This window comes from Polypterus senegalus, chromosome 6, assembly GCF_016835505.1.
Source record: "Polypterus senegalus isolate Bchr_013 chromosome 6, ASM1683550v1, whole genome shotgun sequence".
NCBI classification, from domain to species: domain Eukaryota; kingdom Metazoa; phylum Chordata; class Cladistia; order Polypteriformes; family Polypteridae; genus Polypterus; species Polypterus senegalus.
The window spans coordinates 124,316,034-124,333,701 of NC_053159.1; the positions used below are offsets into that span (position 1 = coordinate 124,316,034).

Genomic DNA, 17,668 nt, shown 5'->3' on the forward strand with positions numbered 1-17,668 from the left:
GTAAAGCAGTATTATTTTCTACAGCAGTGATAACATTGTTTCTTGGTCTTGACTTTTGATTAAGAATTACACAGAGCTTAGTTTTTGACATAAGGCCTCCCACTCCTCATCTTGTGTAAGCTTCTGCAAATCTTGTATTTTGCTGATAATTTAGCTTGATAGGCTCATTGCAGCAGCAGATAAATTGGGATGAGGTGAAATTTCTGCAGATAATGCTGAGAGAAAATATACTTGTGAGGCTGAATATTTAGCAGCTGAAGAAGCAGTTATGGTATAGATATGAGTGTTATTTATAATTGTTCATTTCACTCTTTAATTGAAGCATCTGCAATTTTTATAAAATGCAGATCATTGCATTCATAAGATCCAGTGGTACTTTGAAAAACTGAATATCCAATTCACATATTGATTGTCGTAGCCATGATATAAATTTGGAGCTTCCTGGAGTTAAACCCCTAACCCAATCTTTTGTAAAAAAGAGAGAGCATAAATGACTTGGCTTAGGCATACAGAGGAAGTCAGCTGCTAAGCTGAAGTCTGAACTCGGATTCTTCTTGTCAGACCCCATAACCAGTTGGGTCACAGAGCAAGGGTATTGTAGAATGATATTAAGAGCGAAAGAATAAAGGGTCAAAATTTTTAATATTTTGATATTACAAAAGATAGAAGCTGCTATTTATGCTATTTATGCCAGTTAGATTCAAAGTATATCTCATTTGTTGTGCCATGTGAAGGGCACAACTGAGCCATTTTTTTCTTGGACTAAAACAGATGTTAGTGTAATTTAACCAGAAAATTATAGCCCTAGTAATCTGAAGATGGTCGTTTAAGCTATCACTCAGTTGTGTTGTTTCTGTTCTGACTGCTGCAGGATGCAGGAAGCTTAAATTGAATGTAGCAGACATTCTTGCTTTAGTCATTAGATGAAGAAATAGGAAAAAAAGAGTGAGGGATACAACATTTTTTCTGAACCGGTATAATTTCTAGTTTTAATAATAAATTATGGTATCTCTGTATATACAATGCTACTAAAAAGTAATTTCAGAACGTAATTTAGTAAGCAAGGAATGATACTTAGCCTTCTTTTTTAATAACTTGTAGATAGTTGTGGCATTGAATGTCAAAAATGCATCTTTTTTTTCTCAAAGAGCAGCCCTAACAGATCTCTTGATCTGGCTTAAACACATTTACTGGTGAATCATACAATTTCTCTTCAGTGAACTAGATAAAAGACTGACGGCCAGATGTCCACACAACACCAGATAAACCATGGCTATTCCTGTATTTCAACTGTACACTTTCATTTCCTTTTTGTTTCTTTAGTTTTCTTTTAAATGTAAATCATACACAATGCAATCTGTAAAAAACTCAAACTGCAATAATAATCATAACAATAATTTTTTTAAAAAAGGAGAAAAGACGGTCAATCTTTTGAATCTCTGCTGCACACCAGTGAAAATATGTTCCTCACTCACCCTTCAGTAAGTGGAAACAAGTCAGTTTGAGCTTTGCCTTTTGAGAAAGTGAAATGGGCATGCACTGACAAAACTGAAAATGGCAACACATTCAAGGAGTCCTCTGGTTTCACCCACATGTGGGACAAGTAATGATGATAGTAATATACTGTAGAAAACACAATGCTCTAGGTAGGACAGGTTTTCTTGATTGTACTGCTCAAAAGTTAGTAAATAGAACTTTCAATGTTGGGCAAATAGTACATTCAAAATTGACTTAGTATTTAATTGGAAAGGATCTGAGAACTATGCTATTAAATGCAATTCATTTATGTTTACTATGAGTGACTGCTGTACCTTGGATCTGGCAAGGCATGGTGCAGATTCCATGTGTATATCATTGGGTTCATGTCAGGAGACCTGGAACATTACGTACTCATTGTAATGTTTCAAAGAGCTTTGCTAACGATTGTAACAGTTTATGGTCATACTTTATCATAGCAGAAGAACCGAGCCCACAAAGAGAATGTCAACAACACTGATTACACGGTGGACACAACAGTGAAAGTGCCTTCAATGGTACTCTGCTGTAATACATTATTGCTCCCAAAACTACAAGAAGAAGAATAGTTACGAATGCTTTACAATAGTATTCTCTGTCTGGAGGAACCCTTTCCCTGAGCATCTGGGATCCTGGATCACCTGTCACTGCCTCAAATGTAAAATAGACTGAAAATGAACTATCATTATGATTTTACCCAGTGCATTTTTTTCTTAACACAAGACAACTCTTTTTTCTGTACCGAGATGTCTCAGAAGATCAAATTGGATCACCAAAGTACTCGTTGATTTTACAAAGATATCTTATGATGCTTAATGTTAGTACAGTTGGATTTTGTTTGATTAAGGCTCTGCAGTCAGTAATCATCATTTAATGTTTGTATTGATTTTGTCTGTTGCTCTTATGAGTGCTGGTACCACATATGTTGTGCACTCGGAGGATTCTATCAAACTGTCTTCACAGATGTGCCACTGTGATGTTTGCCAATGATCAAACCCTTCCCAAAATCTAGCACATGTCACAATAGAGCTCTTATTTGCCTTCCAGGAATTATCTCTTGATGGAAAGATATTTTAATATCTTATAAAAGAGATTTTAATCCTTAAAATGACATTTATGTCTTAGTTGTTAGCATGGCCGGCATAATAATATTATTAAGACTTAATGGTGCTGCCACATGGAGCCAGCATCCTGGGGTAATAACCCTAAGCTCAGTTGTCTGTATGAAGTCTTCATGTTGTCTAGTTTAATTTGACCCTGCTGTGAATGCAAATGTTAAAAATCATTGAAATGTTTAATGAATAGTAATATATTTTATTTATTTATTATCGTTTATATTTATTTTTATTTACATCCAGCCAACCTTTTAGGATGTCATCATTGCATACTTATTTGTAGTCCTCTGCACCCTGTACATGGCTGGCTGTGAAAGAGAAACAGCTGGGTTTAAAAATTGATACTTCTTATTAGATAACACTGGTGGCTACTTGGAGCAAAAATATATTTTCCTTGCAAATCATTTTTTGCTATACTTGGAGTGACATTCACAATTTCTTGCAAATGTGAGAACACAAAATTCACACATTTTTGCAGGATACCAGTCTATGGTAAATCCATCCAAGCCTTCCAAGTAGCTGGAGCCTATCCAGGCAGCAGTGCACTGACATTGCAATCATCTTGTTCAGTTCCAGATATAGATGGCAATAGATGGCTGAGGTCAAACGTGAGAGCTTTGGGTGCAGAAAAGGCATCAGTTGTACATGGGATACTAGACAATGACACCCTAAACACAGTTATACAGAGAGTGGGAGGAAATTAGATGAATAAATGTGACAATTTTACAATTTTTAGATATGGTTGAGAAACACATATTTTGTGCAGTTTTACGTTCCTTTGGCAAATGGCACAGAAGCGTTATTGAAATATATATATAGTATAATATGGAACAAATGTCATTGTTTCTTTACTTGCATTGCAAAGAGAAGCCAAATGAAATTTAATTAATTTGACAAAGAAACAGGCACACAACAATTTTCACTCAGTTAGAGATGGTTCAACATTTATTAGTGATGCAAAGCAGACAAGTTATACACTATTATGACACCCCCACATCTTATTTGTCTGCACTGAACGTTTTGTAGCAAGTGCATTTTTTTCATTTTATTATGTAACGTGTTGTAATGTGATTCTGTTTGAAGGAAATAATATAAAATGATTAAGTAGTGCAATAAATATGTAAAATACATTATATGGCTCTATAACTGCCTCTAAAAAATGTCTTCCCATGTTGGTTCCGTTAGAGGTTACAGAGAAGAAGGGGCAACAGAAGATATAAGAAAGATTATCATCACAGTAAGTCCATATTTAATGAGAAGAGCACCCTGTAGATATAATACAACCTAAAGCTGTCAATTTGAGCAGATCAGCAGCTTTGCTGAATTTTTTTCTGAATTAAATGAAGTAAACCAGTCTTAGTATGTATGTAAGTATGCTGCTGCTGGAGTATGTGAATTTCCTCTTGGGACCGAATTAAATGAAGTAAACCAGTGTTAGTATGTATGTAAGTATGCTGCTCTATCTATCCTATCTATCCTATCTATCCTATCTATCCTATCTATCCTATCTATCCTATCTATCTATCTATCTATCTATCTATCTATCTATCTATCTATCTAAATGCAAAAAAGAATAATATAGATTATAAAATAATGAGCTAATTCAATTGCTGCCAAAGTATTCTAGCCTTCTATTTTCCAACAGCATATTCAAGTTAACTTATCACTTTTTTATATAAAAAGCATTACCAATGGCTAGCTGCATTTTTTGGAGGGAAAGGGCCTGGGGACTAAGAATACAGTTTACCCCAGCTTACTAAACAGCCCCAATGCAGTAACTATTTGAAAAGAAAGAAATTTACAAGCTGCAGTGAGTGCATTTGATAGTAAAGTAAGTAAGGAGATTGAGATGTGTTAGTTGTGGCGAAGAGTCTACAGCGTTTGGCATTTAAGTTGTTTTATTATTGCTCCCCAAAGTATTTGTGCTACTATTACTCTCTTCATTAAAGAAAGTAAAAATACTGTGTATCTTAGACTCCCAAATAAATGTCAAGGCAGTTCACTAGTGGTCCTTGGCTGTGTAATAAGCATAACAGTCAGCATTTCCTGTCTGGGAGGCTTATATCCTTGGTGAAACAGTTGACTCAGTTATAGGTTTATAGGTCATTACTGTCATATGTACAGCAAAATTCTTGCTTGAATATGCTAATTAACATACAGCCCATCACCACTTTCCACACCTTGATTAATGAGCATACCTGCCTTACCTTGAAACTGCTGTGTTCCATACCTGAAAAATCTCAGAAAATATTTCCAGTTAGAGAACAAGCAGACAAAGTGACTCACTTGGGGTCACATGGGAAGTCAAAAATGGGGACTGAAATGGCAGCCTTGTTGTTTTACCATTTCACCACAATGCCTAAAGCAGTACAACAAACTACATCAAACTATATACTTATTAGGGATTTCTTATTTATTAATTGATATTCGCTTATAAGCAGCCACTACATTCATTTTCTTCTTTCTTTTATTTATCTCCACCAAACAACACAGACTGCTTTACTGAACAAATATACCCTTGATTGAGGTAATGATATTGATAAGCAGGTTGGTCAATACCACCGTGTTTATTCATTAAGAAATTCTGATGGTCTCACATGCCCAACTCTTCAATAATAATAACTTCATTGAACAAGTGGTCGATGACTGATCTGAGTCATTAACTCTGCTTTAAAATGTTGTTGGCCCTGTTGTGTCTGAAGCTCTTTTCTATAGCTTACTCTATCCTGCCATTATACGAATAAAGGCTTTCCACAGACCATCTACCCTCTGGCCTATCTAAGTAAGTTGATTCCTTTTATTTCCAGGCTGACTTCCCCTGCTGATGAGTCACATTACATGTGTCTTGTAGGAGTCCTAGGGTTGGCACATCCTCTCTGTCAGTGTGTTTTTCAGAGCCATGTTTCGCAGGAACAGGCGGCACAGCTCTCCTCTGAGAAGCTTTGTCAGAGATACTCAGACTGCTTTTCTCTTTATAATCGCAGATTACTACAACACTGATGGCTATGATGGCGATGCAACAGATGACCATAAATGCCAGGATGGGTCTGAGGCTATGCCATACATTGATGAATCCCCAACAATGTCTCCTCAACTCAGTGCACGCAGCCAGGACAGCGGAGATGCTATATCACCCTCACCACATGACCTGCTTGGGACTGGGGTAGGTGAATGTTTTTATCCTTGGAGTTACGGAATATTTAATTTGAAATGTATATTATTATATCATGAACTGTGTTTATTTATGGTGTTTTATGTTTTCTATATGTTGTCAGCTGTTACCAAATCTGCAGCTAGCACTATGATAGTCTTTGTCCGCTTTACCCAACTGAGGAATTGTCTGTGGCCAGTACTGCTACTTTAGTATACCAGGGGAAGTTTCCATTCAGTAATCCTTTAGCAGGCATATCACCATTTGGTGAGAATCATGTTAGAAAACTGCTTTAAATATTCTCCCTTCCAGGAGCAGCACAGTGGCTGCCTCATTCATCCAACATATAATGTGCAAACCAGCATTGACTATGTGGAGTATGATTGTTCACCCCATGTCTATCAGTGTTTCTCTCCAGATACTGCTGGTTTTCTCTCACATATATAAAAACCTGTGTGTTAAGGTTAACTTTTGATTCCTAATGGGTCCTGTGTGTGCGTGGGCTTGGGTATGTGTGTTAATAGGCTTTGTGATGGTCTGGAACCAGTCTACAGAATAAATCTGAATCAACACACAGTTTTGTATATTTGGTAAATAGAATACTAGGTTCAGGAGGAGTGCAGTACCACTGCAGCACCCCATTACAGATGCCTTGAGCAGATGGGCCTCCTGATTCCTGTCAAGATGAGTGGGAGAGGTGTGGGAGGTACAAGGAAAGCAGGAAGATTCAGGCTGTATTTATAAAAATCTTACTTTTACAGTTATTCTTACCAGAATCTTGAGTTCCCCTAATGATTTTACCCTTTTGTGGTCTTGTTTAATGTAAGGTGAAAACTCCTGTGTGATCTTTCTAACTACTCACATGTGGTTTTGTTAGATACAAGTTTGGAGTGGCAACAGCTCGAGTTAGATACCTGCTTCTTCATCTAGAATGACCATTTGATTACAAGATAACACAGTATTTCTTGAAGTTCATTCATTTTCATAGTTTGTATATCTCATTGAAAAAGAAACTGCTTGCTCCAACACATATTAGGTTGTAATAGTACATGAAAACCTTCAGAGGATTGTTTCTTTATGGCCCAGTAGCACTCAGTTATAACATAAGTTACTATATAGAAGAATACATGCCTGAACAAACTTGTGAAGGTGTTCTGTGACAATTCAATTTTCTGCGTCACCAAAGTAGTTCTGTGGTTGCAAACATCTCCATAACATGCTTTATTGTTTTTTTTTTTAATCTTTATTTAGTCACATTGATTATCACCCTTTATTAACTAAATAATTATCTTGGTTTAAGGGTTAGTGGCACATTGGTATAGCAGGTACAGCGGCCATCTAACGCTGCTCAGACTCCAGTTTTGTTCTTGTCTGAGGTGCTTTATGCGTTACGTGTCCTTCCAATTATGAAATGGTTTTTCTCAAACTTAAAGCTGGGTTAATTAATTAGCAAAATTGGGCATTTACATGAGTTTTCTATACATTTCTATACTGACTTCATATTCAGGTTTGGTTTATACTTTCAAAGTTGCTCAGTCAGTAGGGTCAGGCTTGACATCTCAGTCTCCTACATAGAGCAGGTCTAGATGGACGGAAGAGTTTAATATTTTAATGATTTTAACTATTGTCTGGCTTACAGGGTTGCACCTAAAATTTATGATAGTTGATGGTACAAAAATAGGAGCAGAGAATAATCCAGTTATCGGACTGAAGCTTCATCTTAAGCAAAAAGCATATATAATAAATTTGAAATGAGACCTTTTAATTAACAATACCTTTAGACAACCAATGTTAGTATTCTTGTCAAGAAGCTACAGCCCACTATTGAGCTGCACTTCACATTGTTACATTTAGCTTTCTTTGTACATGTTTTGTTCTTATACTTTAAAATTGAAAAATGTTAAAAATAATTTTAACAATTTGATTAATACAACTTCCAAATCAGTGCCAGAAATGATTTTCTGAATATTATTACAATGATAAGTTTACTTGTATGTAATTACTATATACCGTCTGAAGGTTTTTTGCATTGTAGCAGTTATAATCTATAAGAGTTTATGAGTCATAAAACACTGTTAAAGGGATGGAGGTAACTGGAAATGCCTAGTCTCTTGCACACGTAAGGTTTAAACTGCATTAAAATATTAAACTTTTCCTTCACCTTGCTTGCTGTTGTAGTTTTTTTTTTTTTTGGGAATCTTGCTTTTCATGAAATTTAAATTTTTTAGAGGTAATAAAAGGATGATTTTCTTGGATCTTGGGATCACAGTAATACACTGGTCTCCCCTCTGTCCCTGAGAAGTGAAAAACTGGTGAGACCAAACTAAAAAGCTTTACCTCAGACAGTACTTAAAAACATACTCTGATTTAGAACTGAGCTACTGTATTAGAACCCATCCTCTTGCTTTCTACTTTATCAGTAATCAGTTCTTCGAGCTTGTGATGTGCTATCTTTAAGGGCTAATGTTAGTGGGTATTGTGGCTTTGGAGATACACTGAACCTTTTGCAGATCAAAGTATATATTCCATCTTGGTGATGGTTGATTTTTACCCACCTGATGTCCTGTCTTTCTTTTTTACGCAGCTCTTTGTTTGAGACAGCTTAACGGGATGCTTTTTGCATTGTTTTTTATGTATTTGTGATTCCTGTTTAAATTTCCTACCAGCTGCTGGTGGAAATATATTTTTGATGTTTAAAATTATATTGTCTTTTTAGCTTTGAGTACTGACTTCTCCTAGTGGACTGAAGTCAGGTATGCAGATAAAATGAAATTTGGGTCAGAATTGTATTACGTATTAATAACACTATTCATGGTAGCCTCCTCCAGCTTACTATTATGATTGTGTTGGTCTTCACACAGGTCAGTTTTTTTGTGTTAGACCACGATATAGACCACTTTGAGTAGGTGAGGATTTTTTGTATAAATGGCGTATTGTAGGTAGTCTGTATTTTAGCTCTGGAGGAGAGGTAGAGGATAAGAATTATTGCTTTATTCAGTCTACTTTAAATATTTGTCACACTAGGAAACAAGTCAAAAATCACTCTCCTGGTAAATGGTTATGTTATATATATATCTACTTAAAATTACTACTTGTCCATGCAATCCAACCAAGCAAAAAGGGCTTTTCTGTTTATAACTTGCATAATTAAATACTTGTGAGCTATTTCTCATGTTAGAAATGCATGTTCGGATCCTTGCATGTCATCGTCTCTGAAGGACTGGAGAAGTTCTCAGCTGTAAATGGTATAATGAGACGTGCCAGATGGTTTTACTTTCTTCAAAGCAGGCAGAATCTGTGCTGATCTCACAGCTGGGTAATCTTTTGCCTGCCATATGAAGATGTATGAAGTCTTTCAGAAGTTCCCTGCCTCTGCTTTTCTGCTTTTGAAATGTGTATTTAATGCAAAAAAGTGAATTTCTTGAGCAGAATGTTAACAGAGCCTCATCATAAGCCCCAGACTGATAAGATTAGCTTCCTTATTTCATAGTCAAGTTGATTTACAGATGTACCTGAAGAGACGTAATTAAAATTGACTGGCTGACCAAACGTTATTGCCGAATAAACTAAACTAGAAAGACAAACCAACTGTGCTAGGGATCAGATTTAGGGAACCATACTGTTAAGATTAGCTTCCTTGTTTCATGGTCAAGTTGGTTTACAGATGTGCATGAAGAGCTATAATGAAAATTGACTGGCTGACCATACACTTATTTGAGTAAACTAAACTTGAAAGACAAACCAACTGTTGAGTACCATATTTTAGATGAAGATGGAGATCTTCAACTCCGCTGCTTATTGTTTTTAAGTGCATCTCAAAATGCATATTTTATGCTATAATGTTTTCTATTTAGTTAAATGATTGTATTTCATTACAGTGTATTACACCCTACTTATAGTTGGTTTTGCTGGAAATATCAGTCTGTTTTTCCATTTTCTGAGACAACTTCTTTCAATTATAGGGCTGCCTGAAGCCACTGCCCATTTCGGCCATATTGGCTACAAGTCAGGAATCAGCCCTGAAGCAGAGATTGGTCCACCGGAATGTACACTCATGCACACATAGTAGATCAGTTTATGTGTACCTGTTAACCTAACCAGAGCGTCTTTGGGAAATAGACCAAGCGTGGAGGTTCAGGATAAAACACACACCATGACCAATATAAATACAGTGATATTACAAAAAAAGTGGGCATTTTATTTTTCTTTGCCTTTATTGTTTTGCACTTGTCAGTCAAAAAAAAATGCTTAATGCTTATTTAGGGCAGCATGGTAACACAGTGGTCAGTACTGCTGCTTCATGAAAGTCAACATCCTGGGTTGAATCCCACAGTCTGTGTGGTCTTTATACCTTCTCCCTTTAAGGGGAGTTTCCTCCCACATCGCAAAGATGCTTGTATTTGGTTAAATGGCACCAAATGTGAGTGAGTGCACCTTATGTTGGATTGAAGTCCAAGATAGAGATGGTTATCGCATTGTGCCTGATGCTACTGAGATGGGCCCTGAACTGGATAACTCTAATTTGAGATATTCTGTTGTGGTTTCAGGCTTTGGTGAACTTCAGTCATGGCACATTGCTTTGAATTGTTTTCCATTCAGTTGTTCTTTCCAGTTTGGGCTTTCACTCACTTCAATTTTACCTCCATTGTTCCAGTCAGAATTAGATGGTGTGTTTTAAAAAGACACTGCCATGTGCAAATTTCAGAGACAAAATCGATTTTTTTTGTGAGCAAAGCTTTTATACTAGCTTATTTTATAGTTGCCCCTGCTGCTTCATGTTAGACTATTAAATGTTTGTAGTGCTGAAAGCAATTGGGCCCCATTTTTTAAGAAACCAAAATCCATCGAAACAGTTAACTGGACTGCACTGCACTGCACTGTACCACCAGGCACCTGCCTAACTTGGCTTTAAACACATTATGTCATTGTCTGAGAGGTCGGATTTGTTTAGTTAAATTTAAGTACTTGGGATTTTTTTTTTCTTTTGTGTGTCTTGGCAAACACCATGTGAGAAGATGATGAAATAACACTATTTTAATATCAATGTTATATATAGAAGAAATGTGTGGAATGAGTCAGAGATGGAAGGTGCAGACTCACGAGATTCAAAAGATGTCACCAGACCTTGTGATTGGTGGTTTCCCCAATGAGAGAGGCACCTTTGCTTATATTGAGAACTGCAGCTTCTGTTTATAACGTGAACATTTCCTGTTACTTGCAAAAAAGTTTAAAAAAAATAGATAAGCAGCCCTCTGTGGCAGTTTGCTCAAGCAACCAAAATGTGGTTGGCCTAAATTTTTTAATAGAATGCTGTTCATATTGTATGTTTGTACGTGTTGAGTTTGATATATAAACAAACATTTTTACTCCTTTTAAAATATTACATTAGAAGGAGAAGAAAAAAGATGAATGTTGGCAATCATAAACAACTTAAATTCATCAGTTTTATTAATTCTTTTTGCTGTGCGAAGGTAGAAATTAGCAATCAGTGCTTTCCCAAAACTGTGAAAAATATGTCTGGAATCTGTTCTGGAAACAGAAAAAGTAAAAAAAAAAAAGTAAAAAAAAAGTAAAAAGTAAAAAAAAATATTATTCAAATTCATAATGATGTTGCATGGCTATAAATTAGGTTACCTTGTTCTTAAAGAGAATTCCAAGTGCCAGGTTTAGTTTATTGCCATATGTAACAAGTACATGAGCTTTTTGACGTTACAGTACCAGCCATCTGCTGTTAATACGAATAAAAAGTCATTGCCTTGCTGAGCAATTGAGGCCACCGCACAGCAGTAAGATTCACAGATTAGTCAGAGAGCGTGAAATGTGCCTGTCATTGAACCACCAATGAATGTGATTGGTTATTCTGCCTCAAACCCATATAGTCAGATGAACATCTTATAGGCATCTTGAAGAACATGAGGCGTTGGTGACACTGTGGCCTGATAGTGAATCTTTATGGTCACTTAACAATTAAATTTGAACAGAAGTTCTGTACAGGTCATTAAAGCTGATTTCCTGTCAGTTAATCTTTCTGATCGGTGACATTGTGCTATAGCCAGTACCATGGTGATCTGCTATTGTAGTTTATTTTCTATTTGGGTTAGCAAAATAGAGAGCATTTTAATGATTCTCAAAATTAGACAGTAATTCTGAGAGGAATTGTGGGAAGTAATAACCTTTTGAACCTGGTAGTAAAATCTGTGGGTGGCAGAAAATGGTTAAATGCTGCTTGCCTCGCACATTCAGAAGGTTAGTTTAAATGTTAGCCAACCACTGTGCCTGTGAATTTTGAAAATTCTACATGTTTTCTCTTGAATTGGGGTTTTCTTTCACATCTTAAATCTTTACAAGTTACAGTATATTAATTGTCAACTCGTTTGTCCTCGTATGAGTGAATCTGGGTATGTGCCATATGAGACTGGCACCTCATCAGGTGCGGGTTCCTGATGTATTTGATGCTGCTGAGATAAACTCCATCTCCTCATAATTTTAAAAGTGGAATGTGTAGTTTCAGCTGCTTTATAATGTATTAAAAGATGGGTGAATAGAAATTTAGTGACCGTTACCTTCTCTTTCGCAATCTCGATACACACCAAATGAGTGATTAATAAAATCATTCCTGGCTTTGATTTTTTGGTGCACTTTATTATTTCATTGATTTTTTTGTGCACTTTATTATTTTATTGGCTTTAAAACCATGTCTGGTAGTTGTCTGTGTTGTGCTTACATGTTCTTCCTGTGTCTGTATGGGTTTTCCTCAAAAGGTTTTTTTCCCCACATCCCTAAAGTCATGTGCTTGCTTAATTAGCAATTGTTAATTTTCCCAGTGTGGGTGAATGGGTAAGTGGGCCCTGTGATTGGCTGGTGCCATGTCCAAGACTGTTTCCTACCTTGTGCCCAGTGCTGCCCTTATAAGCTCAAATGCACATGTGACCCCTTATTTGGATTAAGCAAGTATGAGATTGTTAATGATTGTTTTACAGTAGGAGGGCCCTAAATCTGTGTAAGTTTTTGCTGTTGATCAGCATAATTGTTAATATCTAACTGAATAATTCTTCATTTTTTTCCTAAATATTTCAAGATCTGATATAGGTGGCATTAACAATTAAAGCTTTTATTCTTTTTGGCAAATCCAAAGGTTTTTTTTTTGCCGTAGTAAAGAGGAAAATAGCAAGTTTGTATAGAGTTCCTGGAAAATTCATTAGTGTCTTTTAGAATCTGTAATTGAATTATTGAACTGGTGTATATCAACAGAAACAGGAATAGGAAACATAGTTTTTCAACCTTTTCACATGTGTTTGCCACAGTTTAATTCAGTCACTAATATTGTTTTTACTCACCTTTGACTTTGTGGTTAAAAGGGCCATGCATTCACACCTTTTTGGAATTAGTTGGGGGACATGAAGGCAGACTGACCTTGACTTTGTGGACAATATTGTCTTGATTGGAGAGTCACCACCATCCCTGCAGGAAATGATGATCTAGATCACTTATCAGATGTGGCAGCTAAAGCGGGCCTAAGACTGAGTTTGGAGAAGAGCAAGGTGATGTCAATGAAGGAACCAGGTGCTACTAATATACATGTAAAGCAGCAGATGGTGGAGGAAGTGCAAAGTTTTACATATCTTGGGAGCAACATCTGAAGAAGGGGAGAAGCACAGTTGGACATCAGGCAGCTTCAGTAATTCTGATGACTGCACAAGATCTGGTCATCAGAAAAAATTAGCTGCCGAGCAAGATGCAACTGTAATTGCAAGATGCAATTCCTTAGTCACTAGCAATTTGTACTAGTGAAATGTGGATGATGACCAGAGGCATCGCTCATAAACTAGATGTGTTCCAACACTGAGTCTTGACAAGTGTTGATTGTAGTCACCTGGCAAGGCACAGCTACCACTGAGTCAATACTGCAAAGGAGAGAACAATGGTGCCTAGGTGATATGGAAAAAATTATGACTAAAGATTTTGGGTTCACACCTTGAGTATGCCAGAAGGAATACACCCCAAGACTGCATTGAAATGGATTCTACTGGGAAGAAAAAGAAAAAGAGGATGACCAATAATGTCATTGAAAAAGACAGTAAATAATGACCTGAAGGAGATGGGCTTGACCTGGGATGAGGCAATAATATGTCAGTGGACCGGGCCAAGTACAGAGATGATGTTGCTGCCCAGTGTGCCTTTGAGTGCAGGAGAAACACGTCTAAGTAATTAAAGTATACTAGCCAACCCGCGGCCTACCATACGCCGCATAACCAGGCCGGTTTTTTAATGATTTTTAAGCACGGGGAGAAAATCAACATTTGAAAAATCGGTAATGTAATAAATCAGCAAGAAAAACAACATTGTAACAATGCACAGAACGAACCAACACACAATCGTGACTGAAAACTGGTGGACCGCCATCGCGCCTTCTCCTCCCAAACGGAGGAATGGGGGTGGAAGGCGCTCAGGCGCGGAGGGTGGAACGGGAGGAGAGGAGAAGGACGTCCATTCCACTCCCTCCGTCATGCTAGTCTGCTGATTTTTCGTTCAGTATGCACTGCCTGCTCATGTGCCCACCTCCAACTCGTCACTTGAGTCGTTGTCGGCTTTGCACAGTCAAGATGCACCTGTGACTCATGTAGACTTTTAATTGCTCTGTGCAGTTTTGGCCGCTTTTCTATATATAATCCACCAAAACACCCGACCACGGTAGTAGCAAGGTGGGAGGGGGGTGTGTACAAAGGGTAGGGACGTAATCAGTGGGAGCGTATGAGTCACAAACTGTTTTACATGCTGCATATGGCGATTCACCTCCGCGAGAAACATGCCTCTAGGAACAGTCAATGTGGCTCGGAGGTGCATGTGGCCTCTACGACAGATGAATATAAATGACGCCGTTTTTTCTGTGTCCTCGCGTCCGAGTTGGTGGGCGAGGTTCTGCGAGTTGTCGTCTTATCCAGTGGTCTTGGAGTTAGTGGGTGTGGCTCCTTCCTGTGTGCGCCATAGGTGTCTTACTTGTCAGTGGCTTAGTGAATCCACGCCCCTTCCGGCGTACTTTCCATGGGTGTCTTGCCTTAGTGAATTATATATATAGATTTTGGAACATTGTCCTGATAAAAATATAAAAGTTAAGCTTACAAATCCCACTGATCTTGCAGAAGGCAGCAAGCCTTTCTCCATTAGTCTTTTACAATATTCTGTATACACTTTATCTTTATTTACAGTAGGTACAGTACACAAAGAACTACCTTAAAATAATACTACATTTGGAATGTTCTTCCACTTGTTTTCAAAGATATCCATATGGCTTAAGATAAATCATAGTCAATAGCTGATTTGACTTTATGTTCTATCAATGACTTTTTGATTCTCCACTCTTCTTTGGAATTAAGGCAACCTTTGAATCTAGTGCTGTTTTTAAAAAAAAAAAAAAGAAAAGGTGTCTTACCCCAGTATGATATTTCTTGTTTTACTACATTTTTTTTTTATAAATAAATACGTGGTCAGACTTTTTGTGATTTGTGATATTATACAGAGGAGTAGCTGAAAGCAAAATCTCCCTGGTCAGTCATCGTCCAACCCTCTATATCCAAACACAGGGTCACGGGGATCTGCTGGAGCCAATCCCTGCCAGCACAGGGCGCAAGGTAGGAACAAATCCCGGGCAGGGCGCCAGCCCACCGCATTGCACACACGCACACCAAGCACACACTAGGGACAATGTAGGATCGCCAATGCATCTAACCTGCATGTCTTTGGACTGTGGGAGGAAACCAGAGCACCCAGAGGAAACCCACACAGACACAGGGAGAACATGCAAACTCCATGCAGAGAGGACCCGGGAAGCAAACTCAGGTCTCCTTACTGCGAGGCAGCAACACTACCACTGCGCCACCATGCTGCCCAATCTCCCTTGTATGATGCCTATTTATTTGACACACAAAATGTGGTATTGTTCCCTTCCCCAAATTAAGTTAAATCAATTATATTGTTAATTGTGGTTAGGGTTTTGTATACTTTGATTAACAATGTCAGCCTTGCACAATTTTAATTTGACTAAAGCCCTAATCAGTGCTGGCTGAATAGTCTTTGACACCCTCTGACCTGGACCTGGGTAAGCAGTTTAGAAAATGGCTGGATTAATTAATGGAAAAAGTTTAGAATAGTCGTTAGTTTGTTAGAAAAGGTTTGGTAAATCTTAGAAAATTTCAACAAATCTGTTAAAAGCAAAGCTTTTATTAAAGATTGTGTATGTGGAGTTTGATCATACATTGCTGAACTTTGATAGGGAAAACTTGGGCATAAAACAATACTTTACAACAGTGTGCACTAGGCAGATAGGTTAAAGGTGTGTTTTGGCCATGTCAGTGTGCCTTTAGATTCCTTAAATACGAATCTGAAGTACTTGTACAGTGCTTTAATCCTTGGTTGTTCAACTAATGGGCAGAATTTGGTGGTTCCCCTGCTTTTCATTGAACCCCTGCCCCTTAGGCGGGTATCTTGGCTTTTTCCTATTTGAAGGTTACAAGTAATACTGTGGAATGCTCTGATTTAAATTCCTCTGAATTTGCGTTGAAATCTATTTTTCTCTCAGCCATGTGGACATGAGTCTTTATTCTGAGGGCATCTGGAAGCTCTTCTAATCTTTTTATGATATATAAGAGGCAGTCCAAAAATGCCCAGAATTCTGATGTAGTGGGAGAGTGAGAGATCAGATTATGCACTCATTGTTGTGGAAGGGAGCACAGCACGTCTGTAGACTAGTTACAACAGGTGTGGACTGGTTTCGGCCTATAATATTTTTTTAATTACTATTTATTTGAGTTAGATCTTTGCGTAGTCATTCGGCACAATGTTGCATTTCGAACAACGTGCTAACATCAACTTTATGTGCAAATTGGGAAAATGAGCCTCAGATACACTAGTGATTACGCTACTTTTAACTTCTTGTTAAAACCAAACTGCGCAAACTTTTTTATTCAGGCTATTTTCTAAGTGATTTGTTAATAATTTGCCTTTAATGTAAATTTGAAATGCTATTGGAGAAATTAAAGCCAAGGGTTTTAGTATGTTTGTACTTGAGATAAATCTTTCTTCATCTCATTTTCTTATCTGCTATTACTAGTAAGGGTCACAATTAGAAATTCTTATTTACTTCTTTATCTATTGAAGTGGGGTGATGTACTGTGTTAGCCATTATGGATGAAGAGAAGTGAAGCAATATGAAACCTTTTATTGGCTTACTGAACAGATTACAATATGCAAGCTTCTGTGGCAGATCAGCCCCTTCTTCAGGCAAGATATTTATCTATTGAATAACTATTTTTTTCTAAGCAACACATATAATTTGTCTATATACAGTATATAAAATAAGGATTAGTTTTATTTAAACACTTTATGGTAAATGGTTAACATTCAACCCCACTACATTTGGGTCTCAGAAACTTCCAAGCATCACTCTTTCTTTCCAACAAAATGACAATAGGATCAGAAGTTACAGACTTTAGGTATTAAGAAATTTAAATAAAAGAATTGCACATTAAAATGTATTAAAGATTTTGTTCACTATAATTGTATTGCTGGTCCCACAAGCATTGTAGACAGGATCATGGAAACTTGGCCAAAAGAAAAATATATTCATTCAAAGTGTCTATAATTCCTCCCATTTACCTGAAACTGCTTAAAGTGAATGGCAGCAACTTCCACAATTAATGTCTCATTCCGATAAGTATGAATGACCCTAAATTCCTGTGATGATTAAATTTTTTTGGGTTTCAAATTGAAAAATGGCTTGTGAGAATTCCCAGAAATTGGCCTGATATTTATTATTGTTATCATTGTTTATTAGGCTGAAACCTTATTATAGAATGACTTGTAACATCAGTTGCGAATTAAACTAGCAATC

General features: G+C 37.2%; 1 protein-coding gene across 2 annotated transcripts in view; it reads left to right on the forward strand.

Annotated features, from left to right (window-relative positions):
• abr (ABR activator of RhoGEF and GTPase) overlaps positions 1 to 17,668 on the forward strand; it is a 382,201-nt gene that overhangs the window by 131,319 nt on the left and 233,214 nt on the right. For both annotated transcript variants that reach the window (XM_039757041.1, XM_039757042.1), the window contains exon 2: positions 5,615 to 5,793. In XM_039757041.1, the coding sequence (XP_039612975.1) occupies positions 5,615 to 5,793 (179 nt within the window). The remainder of the gene's footprint in view (positions 1 to 5,614; positions 5,794 to 17,668) is intronic.